Here is a 14,450-nt window from a genome sequence, read left to right on the forward strand (position 1 = left end):
TCTCAGACAAAACATTTTTATTTTAAGGGTTGGCATGGTGGATCTTTGATGCAATCCTTACAGGCTATCGTCATAGCATATTAGTAGAGCTTTTCTGTTTGATATATTTGTCAAGAAATGTATGTTTAGTCTGTATTTTGACTAAAATTTTAATGTAATATAATAATTACACACATTTTATCATGAGACCATTTCAAAGAGCATATTGGACGTCATCACAGGCAGGTGACCAGAGACGCTAAGATAAACAGTATCAGATTTCCATCCACGTTAACCTTAACTTACATCCTGAGGAAGATACTCTAGTACAAGGATCATCAACTATTCAGTCGCGGGCTGATTTGTTTTCTTGTGTGGATGGTCGTGGTAACATAATTACAAATGCGTAGATTGCAAATTGACCGCAAGAAACGCAAACAGAATGTTTGATTAAAACAACCATTGCTTACATTTGTATGTGATCACGTCTGTCTATTAAGCGTGGGAATACTTGGGAACATATTCCCCAAATGAAAATCGATTGGAGCTGATTTTTAGTCTTTATGTTCTATTTCTTTGCTCAGAAAACTTGTGAAGCCAAATAAAACTACCCACGGGCTACCAGTTGGGAAACCCTCCTCCATTATGTACACTGAGTTTACAAAACATTATGAACACCTGCTCTTTCCATCTCATAGACTGACCAGGTGAATCCAGGTGAAAGCTATGATCCCTTATTGATGTCACTTTTTAAATCCACTTTAATCAGTGTAGGTGAAAGGGAAGAGCCAGGTTAAATAAGGATTTTTAAGCCTTGAACAGGTATGTATGGTTGTAGGTGCCAGGTGCACCGGCTTGTGTCAAGAACTGTTTTGTACATCATGCTTAGGGTCATGTATAAAAATGCTGAGCAGGCCATTATTTTGGCTACCTTGGCTATATGCCCCTATCGGATGACAATGCCCCCATTCACGGGGCATGAGTGGTCACTGATTGGTTTGATGAGAATGAAAATCATATGCCATGGCTGTCTCAGTCATCAGCTCTCAACCCAATTGAACACTAATAGGAGATTTTGGAGCGCGCTTGAGACAGATTTTTCCACCATCATCAACAAAACCTACCAGCTCTCACAGTCTCACGTCAGAATTAGACGTTCATCCATGTTTCTGAAACATCAATATTCAAAGTGTTTAACTTTAAGGTTAGTAATCTATACTCATTTGAATAAGATCAAGAATCGATGGTTTAAAATTCTTAAAATGTATGTTCCTTGGACTAGGGTATGCAGTGTCCAACCCACAGGGGGGTGCTCCTACTCGGGTCGTTATATCCCTCTCTGAGGAGGTTGATAAAGAGTTAATTCACTGTTCATGAACTATACTGGCACTTAATGAGAGTTCACTTGTTTTCTATACTTAACAACTCTCACTCACTCACTCACTCACTCACTCACTCACTCACTCACTCACTCACTCACTCACTCACTCACTCACTCACTCACACACATTCTCATCAACCCCTTCCCATTATAAAAATATAAGACAAATTAAAAAAAAAAAAATTGTGATATAAAGCATTAGAGAAAACTAACATGTAACCTAAACTGACCTATTTCAACTCAGACTCAAATGCATAGGCAGGCCTAAGCCTAATATAATTTAAAATTGGTCATCTGAAATTGAACAAAAGTCTAAATAAATATGTAAATAAATATATTTCCATTTAAGTAGACCTACATTCGTTATTAATTATTTTTAAATAATAATTATTATTAACACCACCATTATTATTACGTTATTATTGATATCTGGGCTTTATTTGAACAGTAGCTACATAAAGTACTAGGCCTATAATTGATCCTGCCCACAACGCCATGTCCTGTTAATCCCCGGGATAATAGACATTTCCATTTTTGTCATTTAAGAGACACTCTTATCCAGAGCGATGTAGAGTTAGTGCATTCATTTTAAACTAGCTAGGCCTCTATCGTCCATGTTATGTTGCTTGACCAAACGGAGTTTAATTGCTGTTTCAGTCCCACGTTGGCTGATTATGCTGCAATTCCTTCGAAACCACAGAACAAGGATACATAGAACTGGGCAAAGGCTTTGACAGGTTAGATTGTTCTGCCTTGGGACTCGCATTTAGCAGTGGACCCCCGACGGCTGCAGACTCTGGGGGCTTTGAAGAGACAGCTACAGGGTTCCTCGGAGGGAGAGAGAACGATTTGGTCACTGTTTCATTAAGCACTATTTGAACCTTTCAGTTTATGGTAAATTGAAGGGGCACGCTGTAAATGGAAGGATTACGTAGGAAAGGCGATAGGAAATTATCTAACGGTTAATTTAACTCGTTTGAGTCGACGTTTGGGATACATTCCTAATTGAGAAGGGAAGCAGGTGAAGTTTTGGTCCCACGCAGGTCCATTCAGGCCAGGAATAAATTGTCTCTTTTCACATCCCGATGGTGATCATATATTATCGAGGGAAAGCCCCCTAATGAATATATATTGAAGTTCCTATTAATCGAATTAGAGTTCACCCCTTGCAGGTGTGAGAGTGAAAGACCACCGGCCCATTAAAACTGGTTAACAAAGGAACTGCAGTTTTGGGAAAGTCTCCCCCTTTTCAGACTCACGGCCCTGACCTCGAACTGTCAGTCCACTATAATAGCCTGAAGCTCATGTTTATTATACCTTCAGGCCATGGCAAGACTATCTGGGGAGACAAACGAAACTCTCAAAAACACCATCACAGTCGTGTAAGCCAGTCAAGTTATTGACTACAGTCAAAGAAAAGGAATAGCATGAAGCAGTTGTGTACATTCCTGTGGCATGACTTTAAACAAATCATAAACACTGATAAACCGTTTTCTATTTGCCCGTGGAAACCTCTGCAAGTAAACTTTTAATTAATGTGGATTTTTGATTTGAAGTACAATTCTGGAACTCGATAAATGTGACAACCTTCTCTTCTGAGTCCAAGGCCTTCGAGTGACTAGCCGTTTCACATCCGTTACACTCACCCCCCTTTTGACCTCCTCCTTTTCCGCAGCAACCAGTGATCCGGGTCAACAGCATCAATGTAACAGTATGCCTTTAAACCGTCCCCTCGCCCGAACCAAGGACCCTCTGCACACATCAACAACAGTCACCCACGAAGCATCGTTACCTATCGCTCCACAAAAGCCGCTGCCCCTGCAGAACAAGGGGAACCACTACTTCAAGGTCTCAGAGCAAGTGACGTCACCGATTGAAACGCTATTTAGCGCGCACCGCTAACTAAGCTAGCCGTTTCACATCCGTTACACCTGCGTAGCCTATAGGGGCCAGAGGTGTCCGGTGAGGAGCTTGTTTGTTTCAAATGATGATGAAACTGTGAATTCTGGACACGTGTCCCATCAATGCTGTCATTGATGACTTAGTCTAGTGGTATCCTGGTCACCACACAATATGTGCCAGTAACTTTAGCCATGCTCTTCATAATGTGCCTTTTCTAAAGTGTCCATTAATTTGTTGGATTAGAGTTACTTCTTATCATTTAGTGGCTGAATAAATTAATATAGCTCTACAAAACAGAGGACAATGAACTGAATATGATGATATCGATTAAATACATTTCAGAAAGACCAAATTGCAGACCACTGCAACATAATAATGATAACACCTTATTTTGATGCAGGGTGATGTACTTTAGCTCAAGTGACTTATGAATAACTATACCACCAGAATAGAGATGTTATAGGCCAATTGTTATATTCAGTTGTATAATGGCACATTTCTTTGTGTGTGTGTGTGTGTGTGTGTGTGTGTGTGTGTGTGTGTGTGTGTGTGTGTGTGTGTGTGTGTGTGTGTGTGTGTGTGTGTGTGTGTGTGCGTGCGTGCGTGCGTGCGTGCGTGCGTGCGTGCGTGCGTGCGTGCGTGCGTGTGTGTGTGTGTGACATAATCACTACCCTACACTGACAAAAGTAAAATTTCTTCAGTTGTTTTTCCTTGACTGATAAAGAACCTTTGAGTTAAGTGTGGGGTTCTTGACATGGCATCTGAGGTTCTTATGAATTCTAAAAGGTTCTTGAAATGTATGGAAGCCTGCAGATGTGTCCCTTTCATAGCACACAGCAAATTGGCCAGTGTTAACTTGATTTCTAGTGATGAATCAGTAGTTACATTAACACTGTAAAGAGTTCAATTAACACACAGTGGTGTAAAATAACCCCAGTGTTGGTGTTAATAACCAGAGTTGAACCAAAATCGCATCCATCATTACCATACAGGTAACTGCCAAAATAATGGAATCATTTGAGTAAATAACGGATACAAAGTATAATAAAAGCAGGTGCTTCTATACAGGTGTGGTTCCTAAGTTAATGAAACAATTAATATCCCATCATGCTTAGGGTCATGTATAAAATGCTGAGCAGGCCATTATTTTGGCTACCATGGCTATGCCCCTATCGGATGACAATGCCCCAATCCACAGGGCATGAGCGGTCACTGATTGGTTTAATGAGAATGAAAACGATGTAAATCATATGCCATGGCTGTCTCAGTCATCAGCTCTCAACCCAATTCAACACTTATAAGAGATTTTGGAGTGCGCTCGAGACAGATTTTTCCACCATCATCAACAAAACCTACCAGCTCTCACAGTCTCACGTCAGAATTAGACGTTCATCCATGTTTCTCAAACATCAATATTCAAAGTGTTTAAGGTTAAGGTTAGGCATTAACTCTGAATGGTTAAGGTAAGGGTTAAGGTTTGGGATAGACTTAAAAACATATAGAAAAAACACGTTTCTATCGCTGGACTCAAACTTTGGAATGCTTATTGTTATCTGCCATCCCTGTCAACTCCCTAGCAAAACCAAAACTTACTTGAAGTTAACAGCGCTCACTGTTGCCCCTAGTGGCCAGTTTCCACGCCCTCTCCCGACATTCTCGGACAGGGATGGACGTGACCTGGCTGAACAAAACACCAAATTATGGAATTCCTCATGGAAGAATGATGTCGCGTCCCTCCGATAGAGTTCCATACACTTGTAGAATCTATGCCAAGGTGCAAGTGAAGCTGTTCTGGCTCGTGGTGGCTTTCGCTACACTCGCATTAACATCTGCTAACCATGTGTATGTGACAAATAACATTTGATTTGATTTATGCTGGTGTTTCCTTTTTTTGGCAGTTACCTGTATTTCTCAGCATGCAGGTTGATATTTAGAATTCTTTGTTTCAATATCTTTGTTTTTTCATGCATATTGATTGATTACTTAATCCTATGCTACTGAAATATAAATAACATTATAAAAAAATATTCCAATTTGTTACATGGATTTATTGCACCCGCTGCTGAAATGGTTGCTCCAGTTTATATCTTTAAGGTAGTCTCATGTCTCCGTTTTCTCAACCCTGGCAGTCATTAAGGTGAAGAAATATTCCCGAACGCGGGATGTCCCCACTCTGGCTGGATCCCAATAGGATAACAGACATCACATTACAACAGAGCGTAATGCGATTTGCAGGAATGATATGGCCTGTGAAATGAGATTCAGCCCACTGTATTTGGGTAAAACTAGATTCCTCAAAATAAAGCCTTATGAAATATGTATTCTCGTGAAGAACTTAATTTTCATGGCAACATCATCACTTCGGACCATTAATTTCCTTTATTTAACATTAATTTAACAAGAAAACATATCCTTTAGTGATAGCCACTGAATTAAAAATGAATGAATTCAACGCTCATCTCTCTGTAACTAGCAAACAACAGTCATGGGTGGTACTTGTAACTCAAATATTCTCTTTTGTAGGCACCCTGGGAAATATGCAAACAAGGCCTAAAACCCGAAAGCAGGCAGATTTACCAAGGTTTGCGCTGATGCTAAATGTAACCTATATTTCCAGAGGGGAATGAATCACAAACTTAAAAGTCCCAACATGAAACTTACTGGCCTTACAGCCATGTTAATTTAGTTGTTTGTTTTAACCTGAAACACGAAACTTTTTCTACCTTTTAGCCTATTTGTTTGGTAAAAATGTGCACATTTTGAACAACTACAAAAGATTATACCTAAATCAGACATGCTTGATATTTACTAAATGGAATAATATATTGACATTATAAAAATTAATTCGACAAGAACAGATTCTTGGAGGCCTATATGTAGTCTTACAGAACCGTATTCAATTGCATAAGTTCACTATGACTTGTTGCATGAAATGTAGGGCTACTTCATCCACCTTTAGTACTCAAAGTGGTGTTTAATTTATTTCCTTTGTAAATACGTATGTAAAGCTGTCATTCACCATGACTGGCTTAGCTGATAAAATAACACCAGCGCCATTTATGGAACAACTGGGAACACATGTAAGTACACTCTTAAAAATAAAGTTGCAAGTTGGAACCAAATAAGGTTATTGAGAGTGATAGGGGAACCATTTTAGGATCTCTGAAGAACCATAAATGGAATGGCTCTTTTAAGAACTACACAACAATCCCAACCCAGAAATGTTTTGGACCTCCAAACACCGTCATTTAATAGCCCCTACTGGCCGATAGCCCAGTTATTCGTTTAGTGTCAGTCACGTGACTAGGGTCAGGTATGCACTCATAAGTGCACTCCAGGTTGTGGCCTCACTTGAATGATATATAGCAGGGACATACATAAACGTCCTAAACATTATCGCTGGGGAAATTTGCTCAGTAATGGATACCTCGGGTATTTATGATGGTGGGCGCTTCCAACTGCCGTTACGGGAGGAGTATGACTATAACCCGCCCTCCTGCCGCTACAGCGGCGACACCGAGCAGGTACGGATCCCCATTCCCGCTTGTGCCTCTGTCGAAAACGAGAGTAAGGCAACTTTACTTCCCTACGATCTACCTCCCTGTCAGCACTCGAGCCCTGGTCAGACCCAGGACCAGGACCAGGAATACATGACAGGCCAGGGTCGTGTACCGGACGACTACCATCCAGGAGACAGCCCAGTAGTGGGGGGAGAGTCCCTGGGACACTTGTCATTCTCCTGGATGAGGAGCTCCAGAGTTCACTCGTATCAATCACTCCCAGGTGAGCAGGCAACTTTGGGGCTACTTCATTATTACAATATTTGTTTTATCTGCATGTCATAATTGTGAAATTGTTCTCTATTGATTTTTATTAGGCCTACTCTTATGTTTTGAATCGATTTTGTGTCTGACAGGTTAAATTAAATGAGAGATGAGGGAGCAGAGCAAAGGTTTCACAAGGCATCAAAACTAGGCCTAACCTAGAATAAATATGTTTAAAGTATAAGAGTAAAAAAAATGCATACAAATCAAGATAAATTAACTGAAAAAATAGCCACACTCCTTGTAACCTTGTATAGTCTTTTTTTTAAGGTGGTCATTCCGAGAACACAGACCAGCACAAGCGGAGCCGCACCGCGTACAGCCGGGCTCAGTTATTGGAGCTGGAGAAGGAGTTCCTCTTTAACAAGTATATCTCCAGGCCTCGCAGATATGAACTGGCCACCACACTCAACCTGACGGAGAGACATATTAAAATCTGGTTCCAGAACCGGCGGATGAAGTGGAAAAAAGAAGAAATGAAAAAATAATAATCTGACCACCACGAACCGGAGAGGTCCAATAACAAATGCTAAAACGTTTAGAGCATCATATGACCCTGGGTTTGAAAACTATGCCGGATAATTTGTTGCACTCGTCTATTAAATCATATACTGTATGTCCTTAAACTTTATAGCCTACGTTAGGCCTATTCCGAGGTTCAATGAACAGTTTACAATTTGAAGTTGCGAGCTATTAAGTTATTTATACAGTTAATGTGCATATCTAAGTAATATTTTAAGTAGTTGCCACATTAATTTATAATATCTAACATTTTAATTGAAATGGATAAGATCACCCATTTGTTTCACTCGGAATGTATTGTCTAATTTATTTTAGACATACAACAGTTTACATAAATTAATCACTTGTTTACTGGGTTCTAAACCTGCTTGTTATGACAAAAGCATGATAGGCCTACATTAATTCATTATCCATGTATGAATCAATGAATGATTGTGTTGAATAGATTGAAGTCGAAATAGGAAGAATATTCATATTCTGAGGCAACCTGGTCTCAGAGCATTTCGTATTATTCTGTACATAAATCAGAGACACCCCATTTAGTATATGTTATGTTTTATATGGTATGCATTAATTTGTGGATGTCCATCACTCATTTCATATGATATGTTATGAATTGCAATTCCTATTAAATGTTACAAATTTTCACAACATACAAAATATTATGAATTTTCAAAATGTATGATATGTTAAGAATTCTAGCTAGTTGGCTAACATTAGCTCGCTGGCTAATATTAGCTAGGCTAGGGGTTAGGGTTAAAGTTAGGGTTGTTTAGGAGTTAGATTAAAGGGTTAGGAGAAGGGTTAGCTAAAATGGTTACGGTTAGGGATAGGGTTAGCTAACAGGCTAAGTAGTTGCAAAGTAGATAAAAAAGTAGTAAGTATTTGAAAAGTTGCTAATTAGAGAATTTAAAAAAAGTTGTCCTGAGATTCGAATTACCAACCTTTCGGGTTGCTAGATGTTTGCGTTATATGTTGGGAAATGTCTTCAAAACTAGCCACTAGGGGCAGCAAATGAGCAAACCATAAAGTGGGCAGGGGTGGTGGAAGGGTGCTATCCCATGACTCTGGTTCAGAAGTTTGCGTTATCAATCCCCAGGCAGGTTACTCATGATACTCAGTATTTGATGTCCATCCATGTTTAAAGGACATTATGAGATGAAATGGAAACTATACACTAGGGTCAAGTAGGTATGGTGCATGCAAGCATCTGCCTCTGGTTACATATTTGAATCCAGAAATAGGCCGTTGTTTTTTATATTTTTGTTTTAAGCTTATCACAAACCCTTACCATGGTCATTCAGAGTTAATGCCTGAATGTAACCCTGGAACGATTCAGAGAAGAAGCCAAACACTTCGACATTTGACATTTAGAATTTGGTGTTTGAGAAACATGGATGAATGTCCAAATCTGACATGAGACTGTGAGAGCTTGTTGCACTCCTAGTGGTGGACACTGGTTTGTTATTTTTTACCTTTGTTATTTTCACCTTAATAACCCGTACATGCTGACCAGACTGCCCAAGTTGTGTGTGCGAGCTTTGCAAAATAAATGTACACATATGTAATGGATGTGAAACGGCTAGCTTAGTTAGCTTAGTTAGCAGTGCGCACTAAATAGCATTTCAATCGGTGACGTCACTTACTCTGAGACCTTGAAGTAGGTAGTTCCCCTTGCTCTGCAAGGGTCACGGGTTTTATGGAGCGATGGCTAACGATGCTTCGTGGGTGTCAGTGGTTGATGTGTGCAGAGGGTCCCTGGTTTGCGCCCGGGTATGGGCGAGGGGACCGTCTAAAGTTATACTGTTACACATACATGTTATTCAGTCATTTAATCCAAACTGCTTGTGCGTGTCAACGGGCGTCTTCGTAGCCAGGTGCTAAAATAGAATTCGGAATAGAACTTGGTTCTATTTCAGACACTTGACACCCTCCAAGTCCCGTCTCTCACATCTACTCCCTGATTTTTACGAGTATGGGTGATTGAAAGGGGCGCAGTAGCCTAGTGGTTAGCGCATTCGACTAGTAACTCAAAGGTTGGAAGATCAAATCCCTGAGCTGGCAGGGTAAAAATCTGTTGCTCTACCCCTGAACAAGGCAGTAAACCCGCTGTTATTGAAATTAAGAATTTGTTCTTAACTGACTTGCCTAGTTAAAAAATATGATGGAGGTCCATTTGGTGGCCAAACTGTATCTTTAAATTGGTTGACAAGGTAAAATAACCCAATGTTTATCTGCCATGACAAATTAGCTAAAAACAGCTCGCTTGCTAAATATCCTTGAATGTTTCATATGTGTTTTGACCTCTCCCCATATTAATATAGTTGTTTCACATTTGGTTTTGTTATTTTAACCTAGGTGTTATGAACGCGTCTGCAGGGAATAGACTAAATCAACCTGTGCAAGATGGCACACTCACACTTAACCATTTGGAAAGAGTGCCTAAACCTAATGTTTTAACCCTTACCTTAACCATTCCGGAAAGAGTGCCTAAACCTAATGTTTTAACCCTTACCTTAACCATCCGGAATGAGTGCCTAAACCTATTGTTTTAACCCTTACCATAACCATCCGGAATGAGTGCCTAAACCTAATGTTTTAACCCTTACCTTAACCATCCGGAATGAGTGCCTAAACCTAATGTTTTAACCCTTACCTTAACCATTCGGAATGAGTGCCTAAACCTAATGTTTTAACCCTTACCTTAACCATCCGGAAAGAGTGCCTAAACATAATGTTTTAACCCTTACCTTAACCATTCGAAATGAGTGCCTAAACCTAATGTTTTAACTCTTACCTTAACCATTCGGAATGAGTGCCTAAACCTAATGTTTTAACCCTTACCTTAACCATTCGGAATGAGTGCCTAAACCTAATGTTTTAACCCTTACCTTAACCATTCGGAATGAGTGCCTAAACCTAATGTTTTAACCCTTACCTTAACCATTCGGAATGAGTGCCTAAACCTAATGTTTTAACCCTTACCTTAACCATTCGGAATGAGTGCCTAAACCTAATGTTTTAACCCTTACCTTAACCATTTGGAATGAGTGCCTAAACCTAATGTTTTAACCCTTACCTTAACCATTCGGAATGAGTGCCTAAACTTAACCTTAACCTCGAAATTTTACATTTGGAGAAATGGAACAATATAGAGCACCAGGAGCAACAAAAACACATCGAAATTTGCCGTTTGGAGAACGTGGATGAACGTCTAATTCTGCACTGATACTGAGAGCTTCTTGTTCCACATAGCCTTTGCCAGCAGAATGGTTGGTCTCATAAATCTTAAAGGCATCTGCAAAGGGTTTACCTTAAGGGTGTCAAGACCTGTAATTTGAGTACAAATTATTTTATGAGCGGTTTAAGATATGATTTCCGTTTTCGATTGTAGGCCAATTTTTATAAACCTGCGGCTAAAGATAACAAAATACCTTTTCAAAATGAAGAACAATGCATATTGCAACATTTTCTCTTTCAGGGCCCTGTCATAGCCTAACTCAGAGAAAGTGAAAAGAAGAAAAAGGGACCAGCAGGATGATGGCAAATACCCAGAACAAGGATGACTCCCCCCGAGTTTGAACAAACAATTAAGTCACTGTGTCACTTCCACTGTTTGTGCAAATGCAGGTTGCTCAGCAACACTCATCAACACAAATCAACACAACCGAGCGACTTTACTTTCAGCCAATAGAGGTTGGATTAAATACACGGTATTTTTTTGTAAAATCCTGGGTTATTTGTAAAACATCCATGTTGGCTGATATGAAAATGTAATTCTTTGAAGTTTTGAGGTCGATTTTTGCATCAGGACTATATTCGTTTTCAGCAGGTTCCCTTATAAATTGAAGTTCACTTATTCAAATATCTATTGGACTCATTCATTGTGTACTCTGAGGTCATCTGGACCAACCTTTTAAGCTAAATATGACGTATGCACAAGTCATTTTCATATTGTTAGAATACTAAGATAAGGATATTTGTGTTTGAATGGGAGTGGAATGGACTGCACCTTTTGGGTGCGGACCACTGTGTGAAACGATGAGAAAGCCCCTACAGTCCCAACAAGGGCGCGTTTCAGCAAGCTAGACGTCGACCACTGAATATGCTCTTGAGACAGTAGACTATGCCTAATCTTACGTAAAAGCCATGTGTTTGAATGTCTGAATGCTGATTGAAACAGCCTAAGATTAGACGAGTTTTGTTAGTCTATCTACGAATTACCTTACAAAAAGCTTAAAGCGGCAATCAGTTGTCAAAACAATAACAAATAGAGGCCCCCCCCTGTATCGGTAAAAATCTGAGGGACAGGGTCGAAGAAATGTTTACAACTCTCAAATTCATAGACAGAGCTATGGATGCAAGGACTGACCAACCACGATATCAAAATTATAGTTTAAACCATGTTTTTAAGTTATGTAGTATCTGTTTAAATGTAAAACAAGATAATATTTTGGTATCTGTTGGGGTGCGACAGTTGAACTAAGCTAATGAGGAATTTATAAGTTATATTCTTCAATAATCAATGAGTAGGCAACTACATGTCATTCATTTCTAAGTCCAAGAATGGATGTATCAACTGCAGATTGTTCCTCTGACATTACGGTTCACGACGGCAATATCGATTTCAACAGGCTATGTATCTTCACATTTCTGTGGTGATTAAGATACATATTTTTGGCCTATTCTAATTTAAAAAAAAGGAAATTTATGCCTTCATTGACATATATTCTGCCCAGAGGCAACACAAATATCCATATGACCTTATATATCACTGATTAGGACCTTTCATATAGCTCTATATAACAATGTTTTTGTCTTCATATAGCCTAAGTAGTGCAATCTCTTTGGAACTTAGAGGGCTCTCCCAAGCTGCTGTTTAGAAGTCTCACATGGCACATCCATAGATAGCATATTCCTATTCATTTGTATGGGTTTACAGTATTATAGGCTATTGAAACGGTCATTTTGACTGATGCTGGGTTCAGACACTTAAACAGGTCTGGAAAAACAGTTTGGGGTCAATTATTGACCAAAAAGCCTCCAGTTGAAACCAAAAACAATTGAATGCCCCCTTGTGGATGCTTGCTTCTCAGTGGAAGTAGGCTACAGGTAACTGCCAAAATAAAGTAAACACGATTAAATGAGGGGTACAAAGTATACTGAAAGCAGCTGCTTCCACACTGGTGTGGTTCCTGAGTTACATAAGCAATTTACATTCCATCATTCTTAGGGTCATGTATGAAAATGCCCAGTTGCCCATTGTTTTGGCTACCATGGCTAGAAGAGAGCTCAGTGACTTTGAAAGTGGGGTCTCAAAGGAGCATTGGGGGTTTAAAGGGTGCGTGTGTGTGTTTCTGTGTGTCAGTCACCAGATCTCAAGAGATTCTGGAGCAGTGCCTGAGACAGCATTTTCCACCACCATAAAAAACAAAAACAAAATGATGGAATTTCTCATGGAAGAATGGTGTCGTATCCATCCAAAAGATTTCCAGACCCTTAAGGCACATTGAAGCTGTTCTGGCTCGTGGTGGCGCAACACCCTATAAAGACACTTTATGTTGGTGTTTCCTTTATTTCACAGTATGCAATCTTTTCTTGTTGGCAATCAATAAATGTTATCATCCTGATCCCCAGTTGGTTATTGGGCTACACAATTCATGAATTATATTTCCAAATTATTACTATAGACCAGGGGTTCACAAACTTTTTCACTTTGGCCCCATCATTGGGGAACATCTGTAATTTTTCAGGTTTAATAAAGCTTATATCATCTAATTCCACAGGCCTACATTTTGCCATAGCATGGCTTTTTTCCCTTCAGTTTAAAGCTCATTCCCTGCAATTCTACACACTTTGCCATGGGTTGGAGAGAATATTTTGCAGTTTTAAAGGTTATTTCCTGCAATTGTACACTCATTCAATGTCTTATGTGTTCGGTGTGATATCTGAGTAACTCAAACATTACAACAAAATCAATGGGCTAAAACACCTAGCCAGTTGATCTGGAAATTTCTGAAAAGTTATAAATAGCTCTCGAAGGTCTGCAATGACTGACATGACAAGAGGAAAGCTGCTGATGCACTACCCATTTTCGAAAATGAACCTCATGCATTGTACTATTACAGCTGTCCAGAGTAAGTTGAATGTCCTTACATTTGTTGAAAGTCCTTACAAAATTACGTACTTTTTAGTCCTTACATTTTCCCTGACACCCAAAATTACTTGTTACATTTTGAATGCTTAGCAGGACAGGAAATGGGTCCAATTCACAATCTTATCAAGAGAACATCCCTGGTCTTCCCTACTGCCTCTGATCTGGCGGACTCACTAAACACATGCTTTATTTGTAAATGATGTCTAAGTTTTGGAGCATGCCCCTGGCTATCCTTAAATGTAAAACGAAAAAACTAGAAAAAAATGTTAATGTCTGGTATGCTTAATAAAATGAATTTGAAATTGTTCATACTTTTGATTCTTAAGTATATTTTACCAATTACATTTACTTTTGATATTTAAGTATATTGAAAACCAAATACTTTAAGACTTTTACTCAAGTAGGATTTTACTGGGTGACTTTTACTTTTGAGAATTTCAACAAGCATTTTTCTACGGCTGGCCATGCTTTCCACCTGGCTACCCCTATCCCGGCCAACAGCCCTGCACCCCCAACAGCAACTTGCCCAAGCCTCCCCATTTCTCTTTCACCCAAATCCAGATGGTTGATGTTCTGAAAGAGCTACAAATCTGGAACCCTACAAATCAGCTGGGATGGACATTCTGGAACCTCTCTAGAATTATCTGCCGAAATTGTTGCACCCCTGTTCAACCTCTCTTCCGTT

At 39.5% G+C, this 14,450-nt stretch overlaps 1 protein-coding gene across 2 annotated transcripts; it reads left to right on the plus strand.

Annotated features, from left to right (window-relative positions):
• The first annotated feature begins 6,574 nt into the window (after positions 1–6,574).
• On the plus strand, positions 6,575–8,412 carry LOC124037855 (pancreas/duodenum homeobox protein 1-like). 2 transcript variants are annotated; one of them, XM_046353009.1, is made up of 3 exons: positions 6,575–6,786; positions 6,871–7,045; positions 7,357–8,412. In XM_046353009.1, exons 1-3 carry the CDS (start codon positions 6,682–6,684, stop codon positions 7,572–7,574), a joined length of 498 nt encoding a protein of 165 aa, XP_046208965.1. In that variant the 5' UTR covers positions 6,575–6,681; the 3' UTR covers positions 7,575–8,412. The 2 variants fall into 2 exon arrangements, with proteins under 2 accessions (XP_046208965.1, XP_046208964.1); XM_046353008.1 differs by having other exon boundaries at positions 6,575–7,045; positions 7,357–8,409.
• Positions 8,413–14,450: the final 6,038 nt, after the last annotated feature.

This window comes from Oncorhynchus gorbuscha, linkage group LG06 (genome assembly GCF_021184085.1).
Source record: "Oncorhynchus gorbuscha isolate QuinsamMale2020 ecotype Even-year linkage group LG06, OgorEven_v1.0, whole genome shotgun sequence".
In the NCBI taxonomy this organism is placed as follows: domain Eukaryota; kingdom Metazoa; phylum Chordata; class Actinopteri; order Salmoniformes; family Salmonidae; genus Oncorhynchus; species Oncorhynchus gorbuscha.

Coding starts and splice junctions, on each gene's coding strand:
- LOC124037855 (XM_046353008.1), top strand. CDS start 6,682: ATGGATACCTCGGGTATTTATGATGGTGGGCGCTTCCAACTGCCGTTA. Junction 7,046..7,356: donor CTCGTATCAATCACTCCCAG/GTGAGCAGGCAA, acceptor CTTTTTTTTAAG/GTGGTCATTCCGAGAACACA.